Consider the following 27,987-nt stretch of genomic DNA (forward strand, 5'->3'; position numbering starts at 1 on the left):
GGAAATGTCCAAATTTAAATTTTTTATAATAATTTAAAATTAATATGGATTAAAAATTTAAATTTACAGTTTATAATATGGATTAATTGCAAATAAATTTAATATGCTGTAAAAAATTAATTAATGTAATTTCATAATTATTAAATTTGATTTGGTTTGACTTAAATTAATATTATTATTAATATTTTACGAAACAATAATACAATTTGGAAGAGTATATTTAAAATGCACCACAAACAAATATGATATTTTTGGTAGAACTCCTTTAGTTACTCTAAGTATATTTAAGTATTTCACGAAATTATTTGAAACGACACATTCCAAATAATTTATATAAATTTTAATTATATTTATTTAATTAATCAATATTGTAAATATGTAAAAATATATTTTAAAATAAATTAATATTTGACTTTGAATTTTAATTATGTTGGTATAATAATACTTTAAAAACTCACTGAAAAAATATCAATCTTCAATATTACCATATATTAGTAAATCTATTAATTAATATTGGGAGGGAATAAATAAATAAAAGGCCATGTATATCTTTATATTAAAAATATATGGAGTATTTTATACAGCGTAACGTTTTCAAACACATTTAAATAAATATTGTATATACAAAGACTAAAATAAAAATAGATGATGATAAAAATTTACACTTAACTAGAAAATTAAACTCATTTTTCAGATGTTTTTAATGAGTCACAAATACAAACTACAACTAAGCAATTTCTAAAACTGTATTGAACTCTACAGTTTTTTAGAAATGCTTTCATTGTAATTCATATTTAAGTTACTACTTAATCAAACATTAGGTTTCTCAAAACGAAATATTTTAAATTCATTCATTTGTTATAGTACATAAAAATTCCCCTATATTATGGTAAATATGTGGACTGACTTATCTCGGTAATCTAATAACTCATGATTTCCAAAAATAATGTACAAAATTACATGACACATTACATAATAATTATTACTCACGGTACATGTCTTGTCAATTGATGTAATTTGAGTCATGTAATAGAATGGAAACAAAGAATATTTAGATTACTCCAGAATAACATAATAAATAATACAATGGCATCTGTACATTAATGATAATCTACCTAAAACTAAATTATTTGCCTAATGTATGATCAAATTCAAATCCATTTGAGAAACCTTGTCCCTGATAATCAGCCCATTTTGAGAAGTCCATACTTGGAATTACCCCACTCCTGCAAGGTACCCTGGGGTTAATCTCATGGTCGGGCAAAACCATTGGGTATAATTGAATCGTATCAATCAAATCGGTGTTGTCGCAAATAATCCTGGCCAAACGAGCCTTACGAATTTCCTGTAGTTGTGCCGGTGTGAAACTGGACGGCTGGTTCGGAAGCTCGTACCAGAATCTGTCTCCACGTCTCGCGTAACTGAATTGTGTGGCGATTATGCAAGCGAAAGTTGGTCCTAACATACTTCCAGGAAGTGGACGTTCAGATACACCACCAGACCACAAATCTACATCACTTGGGTGCCTGTACAAAATAATCCAATTAATAATTATTAAATTAAATAATTGATATAATACATACTCGAAAATGGAGGCATATTTCCTAACAGTCTCGTTGGGCATGGAACCGAACAAGCTTTCGAACGAGTCGGAGCCGGGCAATCCGCAGAACTTCCGGAATTCCATGTAACCGGGAATGCCGAATTCGCGGCCTCTTTGCATGTTGAAACTGACCAAATCCATGCCGAAACGGGCGCCGTGCTTTTTGAACAAATGATTGGTCACTTCTTGTGTGATGGAGTCGTCCATGGCTTGCGCCACTTGGTTCATCAGACCCATTATGTATTCGTCCAACACTCCGGCTCTGTACAAGTCGTATGGTCTTCTGATCAAATCCGACAGACGCTTTGAGGCTGTAAATATGAACTTTGTAGGTTTGGATACTTGTGGCGTGACGGGGAAGTCGTACCTATGAATTTGTGTGCCTTGCTCCATCTTTCCACGGCCGTGGGCAAAAGCGAGTGTCCAAATCTGAAGGCGGCTGAGGCGAAAGCATCAATGATGTTGGGGTTTACATTCGGATCATAACCGTCCCAATAGCCCTGAAAATTATATTATAGATAATGGATTTTTATCGGCAAATTTAATGGTTAAGTGTTTACGTCTTTCTGAAGAAGAACTCCGAACTTTTCCATTACTTCTTTGCCGAGAAGAATTGGTAAGAATTCGTTGTAGGTGATGTGTTGCACTATGGCAATGTTAATACGTCTTGCTTCCTAAAAATGACCATTTATAAAATAAACCCCGCGATCACTGATAAAAGTCACCGACCTGGAAAAGGGTTTCGTCGTCCCAGTGAGGATTGACGGCGGCCAATTCCCTGGCAACCCTGTTATGTTCACGGGCCATGAGGGTGTGCATGCAAGTCAACACCAATTGTTCGTTGACTCTGATTTCTCCAGCTTCAAAACAGTACATACTAGCATTGGGTCTGGTACAACCTTCGTCTGGAATGTCCAGCTTTAGGGGCAACAAATCTTTGAGACCGTACTGCTCGAAGGCTGGATTCATTCTGAGAAGCCCTCCTTGTCCTTCACGAAGTTTCCTGAAAAAAAGTGGTAATTGAGTGGTTGATTGAGTTGGGACTCAAGTAAATATACCTGGAGAAGTGTTCGGTGACTCCGTAGACAGTGTTGGCGTCAATGACACCGGTAAGAGTGTTGTATGGCACTCTTGAACCAAGACGACATCCTGGCCTGGCTGCGGGGAAAGCTCGGACGAAGTTCAAACATCTCACATGGAACAGTTTGTAAAAGTAATCATCGGCAGGGATTGGTATCTCGTTACAGTACGGATGTTTAAGATGTGGTGGACGTCCACAACAGTCTTCAGGGTCGTTCCTATTGAATGGATCTGAAAACGTCAGATTTAGATAAAAGTTTGTTGTTAATTGTGATTGAATTTTACCTAGGGGTGTTCCGGTAAGAGTGAAATCGTGATCCATGAACTGACCCCAAGCAATAACCATAACAGTGCCGGCATGATCGTGGAAGCCTTCGTCGGGGTGCATGGTTCTAGACACAACACGAGATAACGGCAGCTCTTTGCCCGTCACACTAATACGAGGAGCTGATAAACCATCAGCGAACAAAGGACCCAATAATCTAAAAAATATGTTTTAATGTTTGCCTGCTGCACGTGTTTGATTAGCATTTTACCTGGTGAAGGGAGTGTTGGTGGCTCCCCAAGTTGGATGTTCCAAATTGGTGCACAGCCCATCGAATCTTCTATACTTTCCGGCTCTGCATTCGACGTTGGACAAGTATGGAGGACATACTTCACGAATTAAGGTTCTGCTGGTGTCGATTAAAGGTAAGCTCTTCTCTATGTCTTCGTAAGTCAATCCGTAGGCGTTGGCCAAGTTTATGGAAATGTCCAACAGAAGTTCACCAACTGTGGCAACATCTTCTGGCTTCCAGTCACCATGTGGTTGTGCAATACCTTAATTATTAATATAATTTAAGTACAACAGATTTTTGATCAACTCAATTTTTACTTACGAATCCTTTTACGTGCGTCAAGATATGCGGCGTTAATTGCATCGTATGTGATGCAAGTGTGTGGTCCATTATAATTCCTGAAATTAACATGGAGAATTCGTTTATCGAAATGGAAGGATAATTAATTTGTCCGGCGTGATTAATCGCCTTTTTAAATTAATTAATGCGATTTTTTGTTTGAAGTGCAAGTGGACGTGGGGCAAGGATTTCAATTAAATGATTAGTGTGAAAAGTCACTTGTTGATTGGTGTAAAGAAGTGACTGTAATTAATTGCTTGACCTTTGTAAAATAACGAGCGGTTATTTTAGTTAAAAGTATCCAATAAAATTTATACTATTGTCTATTTGCTTCCAATTAATTTTGGATTTTATAATGTGTCAGAAACTTACAGGTTGCCTCCTCCTCTGAGAAGGTTCAGTGAATAATCGAACTGGCTACTTTTTCCAGGTCCGTTTAGTAACAAGGCACATTCTCCATCACCAACGCCTGTCAACTCAACTGGTTGGTATTGTATACAGGAAACTAAGCTGATTTCAACCACTAGGGCTGTCGCTAACCACCATAAATGGGGTCTACTCCCCCTGTAACAAAAAATGATTAAAAATAAATATTACAATCAGATGTGAAATTTGATAAACTATATTTACAACATGAATGTGGAAGTTACAATTTCTACATGTAATTAAATTCTTCCGTTCTGAGTTGTGATAATCCTAGAAAGTGATAGCACACCATATGGTCTTAAAATCCAATTAAATCCCATAAATTATAGTTTATTAAAACAAAATTGAAACGAATTAATCAATTCAAATTATTGCCTCATAAAAAAATAGTTTTGACACACATGTATCATTTGTGAAATGAACAATTAGCTTATCAGATACATGAATAAGAATGAAGCCACTTGTATTGGTGAAAGCATTTTCGGAAGCCTCGTCCCGAATGGATTTGCGTAATCAGCTATGAAAGATGTAAATGCATTTTTCAAAGCGTTGAATTCATGTTACTCTCACACAGATCTGTAGATTCTATTGTTAGACAAAATTATAGCATTAAATGGAAAATAGTATTTTCCTTAAAATTTCACAAGTGATAGAAAATGCAACTGTTTGGATTAATCAGCCAATTTGTATTCTTATAGTTGGCACGGGTGCAGTAGTATAGTTGCCCATAAAATCAATCTGGTGGGATTAATTAACCCGAACCGTTTAGATAGAATTAACAAGAATAGACGTATTATATAACAGTACAGTTTTGTACTGGCACGAGGGAAACCGTTGTATCTGTGTTAATTTGTTTTCCAATCGTTGAACACTGTATATATAATTGGTAATTAAAACGAATTGCCGGTCGAACTTTTGCATATTTATTGAAATATTGGAAGCAAGAAACAAAGGTTGACCGGCAGAAGGTTGACACCTTTCCAATGTCTTGAGCAAGTATGGGGTTGGGTGTTACGTAAAGATAGAAATGCAAGTGGCCAACTTCTTTGAACGAACCACTTGATTATATGTCAACAACTTTTTAAAATTGGGTGTAATTTGTTTATGTACAATGTTGGCAGAAAGTAGGGCAACTTTAGAAATATATAAATTGCACCGCCCTGTATTTGCAAATCTAATATAATTTATACCAATTATGAACACACTGTATACTAACATATCGGTGAATATTTCTTGTATTCAAAATAATTCTGTTAGCTACAAATCAAAAAAACTAAATATTCACCTGGCAAAATGTGGAGCAACTTTTTACCAAATGTCACTAATCTCTACAAAATCCACAATAATTTTTAATTTTACAGTATATACCAAAGTAAACTGAGTTAATATAATGTCTTGTGGAAAGAAATTATTTTCCCAATTAAAATCATGGATTGTATCGTTCTTGCAATCTGATAAGAGAAAAATCAATGTCGATCGATTGTAACGTATGTTTTTCAACAACTTTCAAGATTTGGTAATGTGGAAGGAAAAAATAAAACTGGAAGACCAAGAAAAACCAACAGGTTTCACAAATTTTATCCTACTTCAAAAAAGATCCTTTCCTGAGTTCCACCAAAATAAAAGGTCTACTTGAGACACAACTTGAAATTAATGTTTCTTCAAGTATCGTAAGAGATAGATTACTACAAAAGGGTCTTCATGCGGGAAGGCCAGACTAAAAAACCACTACTATTAGAGAAGAACATACGAGCCAGAGTTGAGTTTACCAGGTCCCTTTTATACTGGAAATGATTGGAAAGAAACGATCTGGTTAGCACCGGATCTGATGGGATTTTATATGTAAGGCGACCAATTCATGAAAAGTTTAACCCGAAGTTTACCATACTTATACACAGTGATAGGTCAGTAATGGTATGGGGCTGCTTTTTGGGATTTAGAATGGGTCAGGTCCTTTGATTCAGATAAAAATTTGTCACTCAAACATTATTTTCAACAAGATAATGACCCGAAGCACACTACAAAATATTTGAAGCAGTGGCATTTAAGGGAAACAATAAATGTTATGAACTAGCCATGTCAATTTCCCGATCTAAACTCCATTGAAAACGTATGGGAGATAGTGAACAACAAAATAAGACACAAAGAGTATAATAATCAGTAAGATTTAATCATGGTTCAGGAAGGGGCCTGGCAAAATATAGATACAAATATTATTGACCATCTGTTGCTTTCCATGAATAAAAGGTGTTTGGAAGTTATTCATAATAATGGGAATTTTACAATAAATTAGTGTAGAATTAATTAAAATACTAATTACAAATTATTTGTAGTAATAAAACTTTAAATAGCATACGTTTACTATAAATTTATTTAATTTATTCCTAACGAACTATTAATACTTATATTAAACTAATTGTAATAGAAAAACAAAGGACTTAAATTTAGATTTACAGTATTTTACAATAAATTAGTGAAGAATTAATTAAAATACTAATTAGAAATTATTTGTAGTAATAAAACTTTAAATTGCATACGTTGCTCTACTTTTTGTCAGCCCAAAACAAATAATCATCAGTAAAATTAAACTCTTTATTTTTTTTATTGTTTAATTATGTAATTATTACATTTATAAAGGGAAGTTTCAACTGTTGAAGCAGAATGTTGTTTGTTAATACGGAAGTTTCTCTTCCGAATTATATAATTCACACAAGAAGATATTTCAATAACCATCAATTTTGAAACATGTGTATGTATAATAATTGATGAAGCTATAAATAGGATCTTCAACTTTCAGATAATTGCCACTACTGCGTCTATGTATTTTAATGTTTTATGACTGACATTAAAACAGCCAACCGAAGATTAGTATGCAAATTAAATTATTTTGTCGGTTATTGCTTCTGTTGTAATTTATTATTTAATTGTTCTCCACAAGGAAAATATTGTTTTAAATTACACTTTCTGCAATAACAATAACAACTTCATCAAATTTTAACTGTTTTCCTTTTTTTTATTGTGCATAACAATTTTTATAATGTCACAAGTAAATTAAAATAAAGTAAATAAAAATTCCGACGTTTTCTTTGTGGAGGATGACGTCTTGACATTACAGCAAAATCGACCTTCTAAAAATTTTTACGTTTGACTTTTTTGCCCACATTTTTGAAGGTGTGCCATGTGAAATAAATTTATGTGCCTTAAATGAAATTATTATGTCATATCTTTTAAAATATACACACATAACATAAATTATATTTATTCAGGAAGTAATAACAAAAATTTTGTGTGGTTCAAATGTACATGAGAAAGAATTGTTTATTTATATCTTTAGTGTGAATGATCTATTTATAACAATGGTTTATTACTCTTATTGTGGGCCAGACTAACAAAACTCTTTTTATAATCAATCAGTGTTAAATTATTACTTTTTACTGCTTAATTAATTAATATGTAACATTTTATTATAAGTATAAACGTTTACCAATTTGTGGTCTAATTTAATTCTAAAATGCAATTTCTACAGACGGTTATAAAAACACGAGTGATTTATATCGTTCATACCGTGGCCAGAGTAGCTGGCAACTAGTTAAATGCTAGGAATGGCATTTGATGGAAGTCATGTTCGTATTTAGGCCATATAAATATATTTTACCGACCGTTTACGAATATGAAACTAATAGATCTGAAAATGCCCGCTTGACTGGTTTCTAAAGCACTCTGAAAAAGTCATGATTTCTTCATTGGGTGGGTTTGGTCCGGTTGTTATAAATGCATTTTTATCTCCTTCTCACTTTTTAGTTTAGTAACCTTATTCTGACTATTAAACGATGTTGATTTGATATTTTTCTTCATCATTTTTGTGTACCACAGAATATTCCCTTTGGCTCCCTTTCCACTTAAAACGTTCATTAAAATGATACTGGTTGTATAAACCTATAGTTGGTTGGGTATGTAGATTGTGCAATTAATTGCATACATGGAATTCTGCAAATCAGCGGTTATTTATCTTAGTTTGAAACTTCAAGGAAATTTTGTCATTAACTTAATGTTCATAAACATGCTTTCGTATAATTATTATTAAGTTGGACGTTGAACAATGTTATCGGCGATTAAAAATTTATGTTATTTTATGTTAATTTTGCAATTCGACCACAATTGTTTTTACATTCCAATCTTGTCATTTTGATCTTGTTTTAATTATGCCTTATATAACATATTATAATAAAATAAACAACAACGGCCTTCATAGCATGAAAAGTGTCAATTACCACTGAGAAGGTGTTTCCTGTTTTTTGATACATGAAACTTTAAGTTAAGTTAAGACAATGGAAATTAGACACAACTAATTTTTTAATTTTTTATAATACTATTTCAGTCTTTCACTTTCAGTGATTTACCAGGAGCTATAATATAAAATAGAGAATGAGCAAAATGATTGTTTTATTGATGGTGAAAGTATTAATTGGTAATTTGAAATCATAAATTATTTTTGTTTTTCGTCCAGTTAGTTTCTAGTAAGCAGTTCCTAATTCTGCTTTTATTTCAGAATCGTGATTCCCTCGACAACTGGTCGATCAAAGGTTAACGTTCCTGTCAGTCAATTCAGTTGATTGAACAAACCTTTTAACTTCGATTATTTTATTGATTACTTTGTTAGTTACACAAGTATTTTTACTATAAATTTATTTAATTTATTCCTAACGAACTATTAACATTTATATTAAACTAATTGTAATAGAAAAACAAAGGACTTAAATTTATATATATTGGGATTGGCCGAAAGTAGAGCAACTTTAATTAATATAAATTGCTATTGCCCTGTATATGCAAATCTAATATAATTTATACTAATTATGAACACACTATATACAAACATATCGGTGAATATTTCTTTTATTAAAAATAATTCTGTTAATTACAAATCAAAAAACTGAATATTTAACTGGCCAAAAGTATAACAACTTTTTACTAAAGATCGATTGTAACGAGTGTTTTACAACAATTTTCAAGATTTGGTGATGTGAAAGGAAAAAATAAAACTGGAAGACCAAGAAAAACCAACAGGTTTCAGGATAAACAAATTTTTTCTTACCCCAAAAAAGATCCTTTCCTTAGTTTCAGCAAAATAAAAAGTCTACTTAAGACACAACTTGGAATTAATGTTTAAATTTATAAAGGAAAGTTAATTTTCAATATACATTTTTTTGAACATAATAACCAGGATAAAAGTTATTTGAATATTAAAAAGTTATACTGACAGTTAACGTTAAGGACAAATCATGAAATCAATCAACACCCAAATTTAAGAACTAATTAATAGGTGTGTTCCACATACAAAACAAGTACTATTTTAAAGGAATGTGATAGAAAGGAGGAAATAATTAGCCGAACGCCTCCTTGAATATTATTACAATTATCTTCAGTTTGTTCTGAAAGGACGTTGTAAAGGCAAGTCAGGATGTTGTTAATTATTGATTGGGTTCAATATTCACTTGTTTTATATTCAGATGATTCTTGATCATATCTTAAGTTACTCACGTTTCATTAGTATTATATGATATTAATTCGTTACTAATTATAATAGTATTAAAATAAATTTAAATGATGTGTTAAGCGATAATACTTATTGATTATGTTGTTTCCACAAAGTAACGACATGAAAACGTAATCAATATTCGTTATAATTTAATAAATGATCACATAACCGATAAACCAACTTGAACATGAATGGACTGATTTAATTTCAATGTGCTTTAGGCGATGATAATTTAATTAGTTCACTTTTTATCGTGCATTATCGATTAATTGCTGTAACGTTTTCTTTTAATCAATAAAGTGCTTACACGGGATAATGGAATGTTGTAAAAAATGTTTCAAAATTTAAGTAATTGAATTTTTTTTGTGTTTTTACACAATTGTGTTATATAACTTTTAGGAACGTTACAATAGTGAATTTGATTAAAAAACGTGCTGTGTCTTTTACAAGTGGTGTGATATTTATATAATTTTGGTAACCAACATATTTTCGTAATGTTGTTGTTTGGTTTTTATTATGTACTGTTATAAAAGCATATTTTATTCGAAGGTCGAGGAATTAATTAATCTTTTTTCACTTTTAATGTGTATTAGTTATTTTATAGATGAAGTAATAAAGGTTAATTAATGACTAAATATTTAGATTTCGTAATTTATCTGATAAATTTAACTAAATAAGTAATATAACATTAATACTTTGTATAATATCCTTAGTTCTAAAGCAGTTCGTCTCCGAATCATAGACTCCATGAAGCTCCTTTATTATTGTGAAGAGTTTCTTTAGATATCCATATATCCTCAGTTATATGGTCTGCCTAAAATATATAAGGATAATGTACCACTCCGACCCATCGTTGCTACTCTTAGGTCACCGACATATAACTTGGCTAAGTATCTTACCAGGTTGCCCAACCTCATGTTAGAAACATCCCAATCTTTATCAAAGATTCCACTCATTTTGTTGAGGTATTGAAAGGATTATATCTTGATGTAGAAGATAGACTGGTCAGTTTCGACGTAATGTTACTTTTCACTAAAGTACCTGTCAATGATTCCTTAAACATGAAATCAGAAATATTTCCTCCAACAAATTCTAAAGCGGTTGTGACTTCCAAACACAAACCCTCTGTTTGGTATCGTTACGTGGATGATACTTTCCTGATATGGAAATATGGACAAAACTAGATCAGTTTCTAAAACACCTGAACTCTCAACGTAATAATTTCAAATTCACAATGGAACTGGAGGAGGAAAACCAAATATCTTTTTTGCATGTTCTAATAAAAAGAGTGGGTAAACATTTAGATCATACAGGATACCGAAAATCTACACACACCGATCGGTATCAACTAACGGATATAAAAGCTTAGAAATGAGACCTTATACTAATAATAAAGATCCACCTAGTGAGCCTACAATTGGTAAAGCTTTTCTACCATATATATGTAAAGTCATCGATAGAATTGGAAACATATTAAAACATAACATCCATAATGTTTTTAAAGCAGAAACGAAGATTCAACAGTCTTAAATCTGCCAAAGGTAGAAGAGATCAAAAAAACAGCTTCTAGGATTTACCGCATACCATGCTCTTGCGGGAAAGTATACATCGATACCACAAAACGTTCAATAGGGACTAGTATTAAGGAACACAAACTAATCTGCATCCTAGGACAATCTGACAAGTCTGCTGTAGCTGAGTATGCACTGTTAGATGGAAATCATAAGATAAAATTCCAAGATACGCAAATTAGTTGCTTCGACAACTGGATAAAGAAAAAATATTGAAGCATGATAAAATAAGGACAGCAGTGCTCAAAAACACCAAAATGTCTAAGCAGATAAGAACGACCAACGAACAGAACAAAATTCCTAGAACATCAGTTGTCTAATAAGTTGTCATTTAGTTGTCAATCAGATGTGTCAAAGTGACACGAACTAAGTCAGAGCTCTGAAGATGGTAGCCACTCGTGCTTGCCAAACTTTAGGAAATAATTTCACCAAACGTCGACCAATAAACCCGAACAATTATAGATATGAAAATGTCAATATAATAAAAAATAATTAAAAATTGTTAATATCGAATGATATTAATTAAGAAAACAACAACAACTTGTTTTTTTGACATTTCATAGCCTAGATTATTTTTTCATTTTATTATGTTATATAAAACTGGACTAAAAACGAAATTAGCATTTGTAGTAAATTATTCCCACATGAGTCAACACAAAATGCAAAAAATGTCGCATTCACCATAATCGATAACTCTATAAAGTTATCAACCGTAAAATCTTAATTAGGCAATTAACTGCGTTTTTATTAATCCAGTAGTAATGTTCCAGTTTTTTCCCCATTATATCAGTTATATAAACGTTGATAAACCAGTCCATCTCGTCTAGAACAACACCTAACAGTACCGCCGTATCACCGAATCAACCTTGAATCATAGATCACTTTTGCTTTTGATTCGCCATAGGTGCGTGGATGATGCTTTCTAAATCGGTTTCTTCCAGGACCAGACGCCGCCACAAACGGTACAGTTTCGTGAACACTGACCTTGCCGGTGTTGGCATTGCCGAAAGCTGTTTGTAACAGTAAAAAGTGAACGTATTCCGTAGCATCTAGTTACACAGTTACAGTGTGTACGAACATGTCGGGGCACATTGCTCGGAATCAGGTTGTCGGTTTCGCAATCATAATTAGTTTGTGTGTTTATGATTATTAAGAAACTCTCCGGGACTGGAAATTTATGCAATTGGGTTATATCATCTAAACGAGACATTATCGGTCTTTCCCCCATATCACATGTTGTGTTCTATTGTTGTTCTCTGAATTTTCATTGGATGCTTCTTCAAGATGCTGCTCAACATCTTGCAAAGGCTCCTGGATTCTTGTTCTTTCTATATAAGTTCAAGCAACTGTGCAATTTATCTTTTTCTGCTTCTTGATTTCCATATTCAAATGTAAAATTTAAAAAAAAATTATTTCAAATTTACAGTGTACTAATGAATTAATTCCTCTATTATGACCGTTGTTTTGAAAATGTTCACACAAGAAACCTCACAAAACATTAATTGTTATGTAAATGAAATGTAATTATAATTAAATCTTGCTGTAAAACCATGGGAAATATATTAAACATCGAAAACGGCTGAGAATCGATTAATTAAATATTTTCGAACAATTTTATATTCCTTCTAAAAATAAACAGTTTCAAAATCGAAGTAAACGGGTTACTTTCAAGGCAGTGTCGGACAGATGTTCGAAGTAATTAAACAAAATCGTCTTCAACATTCACTCGTTTATTTTAAACAGTTCTCACAAGAAGTGACGAAATTGAAAGTGGATATACATTAACAGGAATCTTTTGCTCTGCACAAAAATGAAAGGGACCAACTTCTTCGGAAATTTTTTTATCGATCTGAAGTATTAAACACTAATATGAAGAATAATAATTGCACACGAAATTGGCCCATCTGATACACATTTACATATTATTAATATGATTTCAGACGAAGATTTTTCAGAGCATGACGATCTCGTCTTGAGTTGAGTAACGTGCAGAAAATTCTCTTTAAATTATATCACATCGAATCAATCTGTATGGTTTGTTAAGTTCAATGGGTTGCTTAAATCTTAACTAATTATTGTTTTATGATTTTAATTAATTTTTATTTGACTTTTCAGTAGCCTTTATTTTTTTTTATCGTTGTTGTGGTTTAGGTAATATTTAATTGATGTATGTCAAGACATTTACAATGATCAATGATGTTTTTACATGAAAGGTGAAATGGCACTTACAAAGCAAATCATCAAAAATCCAACAATAACATCATTTTCCCTTGAAACCGGAAGATATTATTGTTCTTTTATTACATAAATCTCATTGTGATTCGATAATCTTGAGATAATATTCAAGTTTAACATCTGCACTGGTGTCTTGTCTATCCATAGAAAGCCACAACGTTACAAAATGAAACGATTTGTTTTTATTTGACTAAACTTTCGTATCAGAATTGAAGATTTTAATAACAATTGATCAAAGAATGTTGTTGATTCGTTTTCTATTTTACAATCAACAGGTGGTGAACCCATTCAACTCCAATTTATAAGAGCAGAGTTCACACGAACGGGAATTTCAAGTGAAATTTGCAGATGTGAAATTCGATGGCTTACAATTTAGCCAATTCAATAACGTTACGTAAGTAAATAATAAAACATATTTGTGTCACTTTAGCGAGATGAAAATGAAACGGTTGCTGAGAAATTTTGTTTTCTGTTTTCTGTGCTAATACACCTGTTAATTTCTACAAATTTTTTCTTCGACATATTTTGAACATTATTGCTAAATAACCCAATTAATTATGTAATTTTCATTAAAGTGTATCTGTAGTAAGAAAAATAACAAACGTGGTTTGAAACACTTGACTGTAAATTATTACCAAATCTGGTAAATGCGAACAGCTTATCTTTTTATGTTGAAATTACTGATTCCAAATACGTTATCAAGGTCCATAATTAACTAGAGAGTTTTTTCGTTAATTTACACACCTATAAAATTAGGTAAATCATCAAATCTGTTATTATATTATTATATCAAATCAAATTAGAAAGAAGTGCAATTGGTATTCGTACGCAGTTAACAATCCATAAAAGTCTTGTTAAGTTTAATTTACAAGCATTATTCTAAATGAACCTATAACGTCGGATTTACATAATCCCATTGGAATTAGCATATTTCGCGTTTGAAAACAGACACCTTTTGTAAAGCCGTACGTTATTGCTAACACAGTAAATTATACCGTAATTATCAGTCAATTTATGCTTATCTTTTATTAATAAAGCGAATTTCTACAGGTTCTACGTTGAATTTATTGCCGAATTAAAATATTTGTGCTCGCAACGTTGCTCCAGATAACGCCGCTGTTTCGAATTTCGAAAGTATTCGAGGCGTTTTCCCCCGTGTGACAAATGTCCGAGTCGATTATTGTCCGACCCCTTCGATTTTTATCAATGCTATAAAACTGTTTCTGATCCGTAAATATTCAGTTTAATATTATTTGGAATGAAATTTATTTATGGTACTGGACACTTTTTAATTGATCAATTAAAAATGTCGTATCCGTATTTCGTAAAATTCATGTAGAAATTGTACACTGAATTACATCATGATAATAAATAGTAGGCAACATTTTTATAAAACGGTTGGTAATGGTTCTATCTCTGGAATTAATCTATTCGTCTGACATTGGAGCCTGTAGAAAGTGATACAGATATGTACATTGTTGTTGTCTGTCATATACGCATGAATTATGTATTTAGACTTATTTTTCTGTCTACTCCAGTGGTGAAGTTTTCATTTTTATATTGTGCCATTTTTACATTAAAATGCTGTAAATTATTCAATTTATTAATACTGTTCTGTGACAATATGGAATTGAACTAATAATGCTTATTTAAAATAGTGAGTACTATATACAGTAGTTACCAAAAAACGTGTAATATACTTATCCTAATGTCAATTAGGATTTGAACAATTTTGGATGCATGTTTCTTTCTCTTCTCTTCTTTCCTCTTCACATGCATGTTTCGTATCATTATCATGCGTACAAATCCATGTAACTGGTAAATTATCGTTGATAAATTATTCCATTATATCTCTGTTTATGAAATAGACCATTTTGCTAATAATTGTTTGTAATGGTTCTGTATTATAACATACCAAAATGAAAGGAAAGGAACCCCAAATCTAAACTGTCTCCTCCACCATTTTTCAAAATGTTTGTAGTGTGTCTAGGATCTAAACTTGGAAGTGATGAACATATTTTTTATCATTGTATTAAACAGGTATTCGTCACCAAAGTACCCTTCACCAAAATTCTGGAGAATATAATTTTTATTTTTTCCACAGAATTGTGGTAATATATAATTTTTTATGAAATTTAGTGTTGAATTTTGATATTGATTCCTTCAATTTTTATATTTAAGAAATTATCCAATAGGTTTTAGATTTGTACCAAAAAACTTATTTTGTCTTCAAATACATCAAAATCGTAGGAAAAATACAAATTTTATGGGGATGACCTGCTGTCAAATGGGCTTCACTGAATATACTGAGTATCAACGAGTTCATTAGACAAGCCCTAACTTCTAGGACACTCTGTATATTAAAATGAGATCTGGTATATATAAATGGTATGGAGAAAAGCATATTAAGTTTTAGACAATTTAAAAAAATATTTATATCTTGATATTTCATTTTAATTTTTCTCTTCTTTGTTCTTACTTATAAGTTCGTGGTAGAATTAATGAATTGGTAAAGCGGACCACAAACAAAAAAAGATAGGATAAATACATTGAATTAATTGAAATGGTGGAAATAAATAAAATTTGAGTTTTAGTATAAATAAGATAATTTATGCTACTTTTGTTAATTTATTCTACAATATATTATGCTTTATTAAAAAAATAAATTTATAAGAAGAATATAATGTTTACTTTTTCTACAAAATTGTGGTAATACATAATTTTTTTATGAATTGATTTCTTTAATTTTTATATCTAAGAAATTATCCAGCAGGTTTTGGTTTCAAGAATTGGCTCAGAAATCCAAAAATGTATAAATATACAGGGTATTCCATTTATAAAATCGAAAACCTGATCTCATTTTGATATACAGAGTGTCCTAGAAGTTATAACTCGTCTACTGGATTCGTTGACACCCGGTATAAGTATATTATACATACATATATGATATAAAAATATCATATACAAATTAATTAGTCCAAAAGCTGAAAATTCTATTTATATTTAAAAAATTAATCAAAATGCTCATGTTTATCATTATTTCAACATTATTAATTATCAAGTTGTTCCATTAATTATAACTGTATTTGGGTTAGTTAAAATTAGTCAGTCCACAACAAGAAAAGTCAGCCTTGAATAAGCACTTTGACAAAATTATGTATGTGTTAATAATTTAATTGTACCTCTAAAATATGGTAACACAGATATTCTCAACAATAAGTGAGTTGGTCAGAGACTTGAACGACAAGTCAGAAGTGAAACCCTAAAAGTGAATAAAAATAGGAAAATAGTAAAACAGTTTGCGGGTAGGCGTAGACACAGACAGACACGGATTGAGCAACACCGGAGCGGCGGTCCAGATACGCAGCTTGTACGAATGTACGAGTGCAGTAGCGGCCGTGATAAATCACTGAAAAGCGCATTGCAAATATTATTAAGTGGGAGGTCCGTTATTGTATAATGTGTACGTATCGCGTTTCGCAACAACGAAACACAAAAATAAATGGATTAAAAGGTTGTTATGGCCTTAACATTACTTACTGTACTGGCACATTCCTTTTGTCGATCTCTTTGTGTTATTATAATTATTATGCACAATCAACTGGTTCGAGGTATGTGGAACAATCGGGGCCATATTTCACGATCGTGTATCGGTTCACAAATCTAACGGGCCCTTATTTAAATCGACACATTTATTGACCCATATTTAATTGTTTTATGTAGAACAGGAAAAACACCGTTGTATTTTTTGTTGTTGTTGTTGTTGTCTTTAACACTGTGGAAATTAATTTGATACAATTCGATTTATGTAATGATAAGAAAGATATTTTAATAAACTAGATTGACAATAGTGTAAAACATGTGACACCTGTTGCATCATTTGTAAGTGGATGGTTATATCATATTGAATTTTTTAAACAAAAATTCACGGAGATACTTTCAGTTTGTTTAACGTGAGTAATTTCCCTTTCGTTGAAGTGAAATATGATAGTGATTTAGTAATTTATATTGACTTCATGGAAATTAATATCATTAAAATGGGCAATTTGTTCCGTTGTATCTCATCTTACTCTTATTAACTTTCTCAAAAAGGTTAAAATTGTTTTAGAATATCTCTTGTAATATAAATTTTAATATTTTACTATTAATGGCTCCTTAGAGAATGATTCTTTATTAACAAGTGTACCAAAAATGAATTTTACAAAAACAAAATTAGTGATTTTATAGATATCATCAATCTGAAAAAAATTGAAATCAAAATTTTTATCTTAAAAATGTATTGGTATGAAATTTTTACAGCAATTATAATTTGTAGGAATAGGAATAGGAAAATGAGCATGATTTTTAAATTTTTTTTCTTTAAATTTTTTATTATACTTATCAAAAGGTTGTAACACTTAATTTATTTATGCTAAAACATGTTTTTCTATTGAAAATATTAAAATTATTAATGTTTTAAGATGCACAAAATAAAAACGTAAATAGCGAACAGCCTGCATAAAATATTTTAAATAAATCATCAATCTGAAAAAAAATTGTAATCAAAATCTATATCTCAAAAATTATTAGATTTATTATTATACGGAACATAATATAGCCATTTTATATTTGTAATTACATGTAGAAGTTAAAAATCCAAAATTATACAGGGTGTTGCATTAAAAATAAAAATACTTCCGGTAAAACCGGATATGAAATTTAAAAAAAAATTAATTGGAGAAGTAGTTCAAATCAAGTTATAATTAATTATTATTTATTCGTTCTCCACGAACTATTAATGAATTAATTAGATGAGAAACCTTGTTTAACAATTTTGATTTATTTGTGTGAACTTTACATCATTTGATTAATGATTAAAAAACAAATTGAAAGGAACTTTTTTGTCTTATGGTAACTGATGATGCATTGAATTACATTATATTTAAAAAAATTATACATAATGTAATTCTTGTGTTATACAAAATGTATTATTAAGTATCTGGAAAGTAATAGTGAATTAGAACAATTTCTTTCTTATTTAAACATGGCTCTGTCCATAACATTGTTAATGCTTACGGATTGAAACACATGGAATATTTAAGTATGGCTATATCACTATTTTAATTGTAATTACATGTAGAATAAAGGTAGTTCCATTAAAAATAACGAAGATGATACCACTTCCGGCGAAGTCGGAAATTAAATTGTGTTTAAAATAAATTAGAAATGTAGTTCTAGTCAAGTTATAATTAGCATAAAAATTTCAAATCAATATTCTTTTTCATTCTCCATGAACTTCTAACGAATAGATAGATAGATTAGTTGAATTATCCTGTATTTCTTATGCACACTTACTGATTAACGTCAGTTGCAATGTTTCATTGCATTTAGTTACCTGAAACCAGGAAAATAATTATTTATAGGCATATTAAAATTGCACTTGAATAAATTCTATAAATCAATAAATAATAAAACATTAATAAAATTGTATTTGCTAATTAATTATTTAGACATAAATTTGAAATATAATATTTTAAGACCATTTGCCATTATAAAATTGTACTTTTTTGCATTTAACGAGGATTTTAGTATGAATCATTATGATTTATTAATTACTATTATTAATTGTACGATCAAAGGCGTGTAGTAATTATATTGATTTAACTTTTAAAAATACCTTAAAAATGCAAGTTAATTAAAGCAAAAATGTAATAATTATATCTCGGATTAATTACAATATTTACATTCTAAATATTCGAGTAACAGAACAGTAATTAACTGCATTATACAATTAAGTTATGGTCGTAATTTGTTTTTGTTATTTATTGCTCTGCATCAGTTTTAAATAAATAATTAAATGTAAATAAAAATTTTAAAATTACTTTTATTGTCAATAAACACATTTTTATAAATGTATTCAATTAATTACAAGCAATAATGACAACAACAACTCTTTGATTGACAATTTAATTTATTACCTGTTTTTTTATATTCACACCATTTTTATACAATTTACCAATATATAAATATAAATATTACAGTTTCGCAAGACAACAAAGGATCGAATAAATATCAAATTGCACTGCGAACGATCACATTAACAAGATTAAATTTAAAAAAATCGCCGCCGTTTTATTATGCTCGTTTAAAACGTAACGGATGATTGAACATCGTGTTTCAATCACGGTATTAATATGGTCGCGCTTGTTGAAATCGCTTCGTATTGACAATGAACAATTATCTAATTGCGAGGTACACCATCATGCCGATTACCACAAGTTAACCAAATTCGTTTAAAACATTTAGAAAGCTTAAGGTAATAATAAAATGACATTATTTTATCCATATATGTGCACGTATATTTTTATGAACGATGATTAATTATTGTGAACGTAAATAATTGTGGCAAATCATGTAAATTGAGAAATTATTAACTGCCACGATTTTCGATTCGAAACGTTTATTTGCTTTTAGAAAAAAAAAAAGAAATTTAAAGGTTTAGGTGGTATCCATATTTTATCAAGCTTCAGTGCTTCTTCTTTTTTGTTGAAATTGTTTCTGTGTTTATGGATTTCAATTGCTTTCCTAATCATTCTCTTGTGATATCCAGTTTTCGAGGTAAGCAATTGTGTATATTGGAATTTTTTCTTATGATTTCCATCTAACAGTGCATGTTCAGCTGCAGCATATTTGTCTGATTGTCCCAGGATGCAGTTTCGCTTGTGTTCCTTAATCCTAGTCCCTATTGAACGTTTTGTGGTACCGATGTTTACTTACTAACGAAATAGCTTTCAGTAAGGCATGTACGGAAAAAATCCATTATATCTGATATTCATATTTCTGATATAATATATATATATATATATATATATATATATATATATACAACTGGATATCACAAAAGAATTATTAAGAAAGCAACTGAAATCCATGAACACGTCTCCAATAAACCCGAACAACTATATATATATATATATATATATATATATATATATATGACAGGAACTTTAGTGAAAAGTGACACTATATCGAAACTGACCAGTCCATTTTCTACATCAAAATGTAATCCTTTCAATATCTCAACAAAATGAGTGAAATCTTTGATAAAGGTTGGGGTGTTACCAACAAGAGGTTGTAGTAATCTGGTAAGATACTTAATTAAGTTATATGTTGGTGACCCATGAGTACTAACGATGGATCGTAGTGGTACATTATCCTTATGTATTTTGGGCAGATCATATAAATGAGGTGTAAGTGCTTCAGATTTGACTAATTGTTTTTGGATATCCGCTGGTATGGATGATTTATTTATTATTAGATTGGTGTTTCTTAGTTTTCTCTGTGTTGGATCTTTAGCCGGTTCTCGATTGTAATCTTTGGATGTCGTTATAACAATTACTTGCCTCGACAACTGGATATCACAAAAGAATTATTAAGAAAGCAACTGAAATCCATGAACACGTCTCCAATAAACCCGAACAACTAAATGTTTCGCTGAAATTCATATAAAAACGTGTGATTGAAACTGTTGCTAAATTGGCATTAGTCAAGTCTGTCATTGTTGCCTTTACAAATTAATGTAGAATTGCATTCTCGTTTGCAATTTTCATAACTGCATTTAGACGATTTCAAAACAAAACAACGACTCTTGGAAAAAATTAAATTAACATGTCGAAGCCCACTAAAAATTACGAGACAGTGTGTGGGATTTGCACAGCATGAAATTGACTTGTTCCATCAACGGAACGTTTTATAATTCCCATACATATAATTTATCGAAGGCGTAATGTATTTATTGATAGTGCAATACACCACGTCTATAAATAAATGATTGGGTTCGCAGCGGTGATTGCGATATCTACCATTTACATCAGGAGGTGTGACAAGGTCGAACAATATAGACCGGAAGTTTTTAATAATTGTTCAATCAAAACATGTGCATTTTAACAGTTAGAAAAAGTAGTTTAAACGAATTTGGTTGCTGGGAATCTAATGGTATGTTTTGAGGAAGCGATTTTGTTGAAACCTTGACCTATTAGTCTTGACAAATTGTACAGTTTAATAAAGTAGTCGGCATTTTTAATTATTTAATTAATGATATGTGTTAAATCAGATGATATTTACAACTGTGAGAATTTTTATATCATCAGTTCATGTTTCCTTGTATCGTATATAGGGTGATTCATTTAATATAGGTAGAATGGATGGCATTTATTTTGTATCTGACAACTTACATTATTTACATTTAGTGTTATTTCTATTTTTTTTACCATAGTTCAAATTTAAAAAAAAATAACTAAAACTCTTAGGTTTAGGAATAGTATGGCCAGTTTATTGATGTAGAATTTATTAAATTCAAAAATGTTCGAGATGTTCCATTAATATTAACAAAGTTTAAGTCACTTTCGGCGAAACCGGAAATGAAAATTTGTTGAAAATAAATTAAAAAAGGAGTTCAAATTAAGTTATAATTGCTATAAAAATTTCATATCAGTACATTTTTCTGTTCTCCCTAAATTTCTAATAAGTTAGGTGCCTCACTCTGTATAACAATTTTAATTTATTTGTGTGAACTTTACATCATTTAATTAATGAGATAATAAATTGTAAAAAAACGAAATGAAAGGAACTTTTATGTTTTATGGTGACTGATAATGTATTGATTTACATTATATTAAAAAAATGTTAATTCTTTAGTTATACAAAATGTTATTATAGAGTCTCTGGAAAATAATCACGAATTAGAACAATTTCTTTCCTATTTAAACATGCTTCCGTCCAATTAGACGGACAATTACTCCGTTTTTATACTTGTTAATATCATAAAATTGTTAATGCTTACGGATCGAAACACATCAGTAGAATTAAATTGTTTAAATTAAATAATACGATGCAATCGCGAGGTGAAAGTAATATGTGTTAACGGACTCTCGCTGTTTTGTATTTTTTAAAAATCTAAAACGTATCCTATAAATATTTATTTAAAAAAGGAAACCAATTACGAATGGATTACGCTTCGAATATTAAACACCATTGTGGATTACGTGACGAGATTTATATATAAATTTGCATTAGGTTGTTGCACGTTTGTATTTCAAACAATTCCTCATTAATCTAGTACAATCAGAATTTATTTAAATCTATTAAACCTCCCTCACTAACTTTACAACAAATTAATCTAATCCACATCATAAAGTTAAGCTTTTAATGTCACAACGAAATATAAATTTATTACGAACATTTACGATAAATTTTAAGTTTATTACCAATATAAAAACATGTAAAATTAAATTAGTTTTAAGAAATTTGACACAACAACTGAGTACTAGTTATTTGTTCGAATGGACAAATGTCAGATCATTATTTATTTAAAGGTCAATACAAAACACAATAATCAATAATGTTTATCCAAAAAACAAATCTAAAATTATTTAAATAATTTATTTGAAACTTTAGTTTCAGTTTAGTTAATTTAAATAAATCACGTTCTTACCGCAAATAAATTTCTTTCTCGTTGAATTGACACTTTTACCAAAATTCCAAAGACACCATTGTAGGTTTTTGACCCAAATAATATGTAAATTGAACCGAATTATTCAAAGTACAATCCATAACAGTCTCATTATTCTCTCTCGTGTTTAGCTAATAAGAAAGTGATCCTTTTGTTCTAGAGCTTCAGGCGGAAAATGTGTGTTTCGCCTTAAACTGAAATTAGTGCATCTCAATTCGATGTATTAAATGTGAAATTATTGGCAATTTCATTTGTTTAAATAAGGAAATTAACTCTTAACTTTCCACTAATTTATTTTTGTAGCTTTTATTGGGGGACGTTGGAGGGAAATAACTAATGCCTACTATAATATATATATATATATATATATATATATATATATATATATATATTAGCAGTTATGTACGGGGGATCTTAATAAACAATATTTCCTGAGTGGATTACTACAACAGTTATCAATTGCTAAGGAAGAAAAACTTTACATTAAGTTTTAGGTCTAATATGAAGACAAATTATTCTGTATTAATTAGTTTTTCACTGTAAACTAACTATTCATTGACAACCATATATACTTTAAAATCAAAAGAATTTCTGGAAATACATTTATGCCTTTTATTTACACAACTTTCTTTGTGGTAAGATCTTTCATATCATTTGTTTGAACCTGATATTAAATATTTTCTAACAACAAGTGATATTTTAGTGTTTTTTCTTTAATATTATTTCATACCAAACATTATTGAAGTATTTTAGTATATTAGTTGATTGGTTTATAAATTTTCTAATAAATTTAGGTTTTCTCTATATTTAATCAACTATTTATAATAATCAAACTCAATAAACTCTTTAATTAATATGAATGACAAAAAGTAAGATAAATTATTAAAATATTTATTATTTCCACTAAAAAATAAATAGAAAGTAATTTATTTAACTAAAAATATTACATTAAACAAGAAACATTGTTAAGGTATCTTCAGGGTAAAGTGTTTATTTACTTATTTGGTAACAGTTACGTATTTTATGTCTCACTTTTTAAATACATTAAGGTTTTCACATCATCACAATATAATACTTCAGATTCTTTTTAAAAATTGAATATCTTTAACAATTCATAAGTATAATTTTATAACGAGTCATTATTCGGTGAAAGTACTAACGTGTCTCGTTATAATCAAACATGTGAAAGCACAAATATTTTTGATAATATTTATAAAAGAATCAACTGTTTAGACAACATTTAAAGACAAAATAAAATATTGACATAGCGAAAGAAAGAAAATCCAGTAGGAAAGAATTTGGATCAGTTTTCCTGTCACATGCCTTTAATACAAATTAGGTTTTCCAATAGAATTACTACTAATTTAGTTTCGCTTTTATTTGATAAGTGAATCCCTTTAGGCAATAAAAGAGAAGATCGTGACAATTTAACCAATTTTAAATCACTGTTACATGGCAAACTGACCAAACAATAAATCCTTCTCTTCAGTTTATTTCATGATTAATAAATAATAATTTGAATGTGGATTCCCCTCCGAATTAGATTGATGTAGACTTTCATCCTGAAGATCGTGACTTTCTAAAAGATCCAGCGTGCATTAGACATACCATCCATCGATTTACAATCTAGTTTCGTAACGTTCGTTTCGTGCTTCTTCAACCCGCGAATAAAACGAGAATTCATCTCGCGCTTATTACTCAATAATTTCTTGTCCAACGCACATCTTCTTATTTGCCTGCGTGTTAATCCATGACCCGGCGCAATTCATAACGGACGTACGGCGTGACTTCCGGCGCCTTCGAACTCATCGTCATTATGTCAGTGTGTCAACGCAATTAACAGGAAAAATTTAATCGGATCAATTAATATTCTACACATGGGTTAACACCGATTGTTTATCAATTGTGTGCTACCGAAAAGTTTGATCAAACGACAACAACAACAACTATAAAGTAGTAGAAAGGATAATCAACGTAAAACATTGAAGGAAATGTATGAACTAAACGTTCGATTTCCTATAATCAACGTTCAGAAGTTGCGATTGCTATTTATCAATGACAAAATACTGCCTATCTTAACTTAAGTAACTGTTACATCAATTAGAACGGCAGAATGACAAAGATCAAATCTAACAACATTGCGAAAATGTGTTTTTTTGCAACTAGTAATTATCTGATTGACAAAAACTTTGCCATCTTTTGAAACAACTTTACGAAAATCTGACAGATGAAACGAAAGTAATGTGTATCAGATCCACCCAATTCGATAATTAACCTTGTTATAAGAATACGTTGATCAATCATGAACCATTTTTTTATTCGACAGCATCAAGTACAAAGAATATTTTGTAAATGAGAGTAAAATATTAAAAAACGTTACAATAGCATTGTTGGGTAAGATTTGCATCTAACAGCATCGTAATTTACATAGATTTCTAAACAAAATTTACAGATCGATAACAATAATGGCTGTTCACGAATTATAATTCAATTTTTAATAAATGCCTATCTAAATTTGCATAGTTTTTGATTAACATTTTTAATTGATTTCTTAATATAATACACTGATTTATGTTAAAACTGGTGAAAGTTTACATGGAAGAAATCATTTTTGTTTGGATGATATAATTTAAAAACATCACCACAAATTTAGATTATTCAAGAATAATTATATTAATTAATAAATGAACAATTGTTTAAGAAAATTATAAGGTTTTGTTATGAGTAAGATATAATTATTATCACATAATTGATAATACTTAAAAATGAGTTACGTAATAAACGACGATTTAGGTCAAAACTATATATATATTCATTTTATTATAACATTAAAATAAAATGTTTGTAGATTTAGTTTTTTTTTACCGCTGGTTTTTTATAACATAAAATGCTTAATAAAATCACACTTTTATTTATAATAATAATAAAATATTTTAATATCATAAATTACGTTAGATATATCTTTAATTAAAAAAATACACATTTATACATAATATAAAGTTTCAAAAATTAAATTAAAAATATTCGAAACATATTGACCACCTAAATTAAAATTAAGGAACTAACAAGTTTGAAATATTTAAGAATATCATGAAATATAATATGTAAACATTATTCTAAATTGGCTAAAAATCAAAATAAATATATGAATAAATAAATTAATAAATAAAATCCTAGAAATGTAAGAAATCTAAAAGATCTTAAGAATCTAATGTTAAAGTGACAATATCAAATTAAATGTATTAGAAAAAATAAAAAATTAAGGAATTAAATCAAGTAATAAATTAAAAAGTCTAAAATATTTAAGAATTGTAATATCTTAAATTATCTTTAATTAAAAAAAATACACATATATAATATAAAGTTTAAAAAATTAAATTAAAAATATCCAAAAAATATTGGTTACCTAAATTAAAATTAAGGAATAAAAAATTTTAAATATTTAAAAGCATTATGATATCTAAAAATTATTCTATATTGGCTAAAAATAAATAAATAAAATCCAAGAAATGTAAAAAATCTAAAAGATCTTAAGAATCTAATGTCAAAGTAACAATGTCAATTTAAAAGACTAAAAAAAATTCAAATATTTATGCTAAAATATTATAAATATTTAAATTATTTATTATTCTAAAATATGCAATCCAAGGTTTCAACAATTAAATTAAAAATTATCTGGGGAAGTTCAATAAAAATTAAGAAGTTAAATTAAACTAAAATAATTAAAAATATTTATGAATTTAATTATATCTAAAGAATATATAGAATAAAAATTGGCTAAAAAATAAAAATAATACTAATAATAATAATACTAGATCTTAGAAATGTGAGAAATCTAAAAGATCTTAAGAATTTGATTTTAAACTAACAATGTCATTCTAAGGCATCTAAAAAACTTCAAGATTTTAGGAAGCTAATTAGCAGTTTAAAATGCATAATAAAAAGTTTCAAAAATTAAACTAAAAATATCCAAAAATCTTGGGAAATTAAGAAATTAACAGAAGTAAAAAATTAAATTAGAAATCTAAAGAAAAACTAAGGAAATTCAGGGAAGGAATCTATAATATTTTAAAAAATTAAATTAATTAATTAATTAAAGAAATTTGAATTTAAAAAATTATTTACTGAATATTAGACTTGAAAATTATCTTAAAAAAATAAATCGTTGAAATTAAAATAAAAAATACCTAAATAATCGAAAAAAATAATAATAATAATGTAAAAACGTTCAAGTCCAAAAACGTACCTTTTCGATATCATATCGTCAAAACAGGACAGACACTTCTCGCACACACCGGACAAAATCCCCCACAATGTCACACACAACACCCGCGTGCCAGTCTGAGTACCGTATGGTTCTTTCGCACGAAGGAACGCGAGGGAACCAAGTCAACTAATGCATGAGGCCGCACACCTTGGACATGGACGTGCGGACCTGCGGCGGAGTGGATGGTGTCCAACGGTTGTGGGGGGCGAAAAGGCGAAAAGACGAAAAGACCTATCGGTCAGGGACTGAACGAAAAAACTGGACCGGTTGCGTAAATGGACTAATTGCTCGGTTTCAATAACGCCCCGGCTTAAAAGTAAGAGTGCCCGCACTTATCTTCTTTGCCGGAGAAATTGACGCGAAACGAAAGGATTTAGCCGATGCCATTGTTCACTCTCGATGTCGCAATCGTCTGCCAGTCTACCGACGACCCACGTTTTTAATGCGAGACACGAATTTTAACAATGTCCTTTGTTTGCATACATTTTTCAATATTTCTCTCCCATTATTTAATGTCTAGATTCAAATTTATGATGCTGCCGAGATTTTCTACAAAATTATTGATTTTGCATTCATAAGAATGTGAACATTTGCATAACCAGTTAAATATTGTTACTTTTTCCTCAGTTAACATGAAAATCGAATGGATATATAAGATAAATTAGAACAATGTCATCTCATTGAAAGGTTATTCGGTGCTGTAATAGAAGAGCTTTGACTGAAAATCTCCCGTGAAAAAGAAAAACCTAAAGATTTAAGCACTATTCCTCTTAAAAGCTATTTTTTATATATTTTATGAAGGTAAAACATATCAAAGTATCCTACAATCTACTACTACTAAAACATTACCTTCCTAGGTTTTGCCAAAGTTCTAACCTTG

At 29.7% G+C, this 27,987-nt stretch overlaps 2 protein-coding genes across 3 annotated transcripts in view; one reads left to right on the forward strand and one right to left on the reverse strand.

The window, feature by feature from the left end:
- The window catches only part of LOC109608576 (N-acetylgalactosaminyltransferase 7-like), a 43,470-nt gene that overhangs the window by 2,333 nt on the left and 13,150 nt on the right, over positions 1–27,987 (forward strand). The window contains exon 1 of one of the 2 annotated variants that reach the window (XR_007547478.1): positions 14,911–15,007. The exons of the other annotated variant lie outside the window; for it this stretch is intronic. The gene's annotated coding sequence lies outside the window, so the exon portion shown is untranslated. Of the gene's footprint in view, positions 1–14,910; positions 15,008–27,987 lie in introns of those variants that run through there. 2 annotated transcript variants of the gene reach the window in all.
- Positions 564–27,306, reverse strand: LOC109608539 (peroxidase). The gene is made up of 11 exons (XM_020024979.2): positions 27,087–27,306; positions 3,952–4,143; positions 3,562–3,638; positions 3,220–3,502; positions 2,969–3,165; positions 2,662–2,914; positions 2,333–2,606; positions 2,164–2,277; positions 1,971–2,103; positions 1,584–1,914; positions 564–1,526 (listed from the first exon to the last, which is right to left on the reverse strand). The coding sequence occupies exons 1-11, from the start codon at positions 27,098–27,100 to the stop codon at positions 1,127–1,129; spliced, it is 2,268 nt and encodes a 755-aa protein (XP_019880538.2). The 5' UTR covers positions 27,101–27,306; the 3' UTR covers positions 564–1,126.

The sequence above is a fragment of the Aethina tumida genome, chromosome 3 (genome assembly GCF_024364675.1).
Source record: "Aethina tumida isolate Nest 87 chromosome 3, icAetTumi1.1, whole genome shotgun sequence".
NCBI classification, from domain to species: Eukaryota; Metazoa; Arthropoda; class Insecta; order Coleoptera; family Nitidulidae; genus Aethina; species Aethina tumida.

What these genes read in the sequence shown, in the direction of transcription:
- LOC109608539 (XM_020024979.2), bottom strand. An exon ending in TCTTACCGGAACACCCCTAG is followed by an intron (nt 2,915 to 2,968) that starts GTAAAATTCAAT and finishes TGACGTTTTCAG; the next exon opens with ATCCATTCAATAGGAACGAC. An exon ending in CAAGGCACACAAATTCATAG is followed by an intron (nt 1,915 to 1,970) that starts GTACGACTTCCC and finishes TCATATTTACAG; the next exon opens with CCTCAAAGCGTCTGTCGGAT.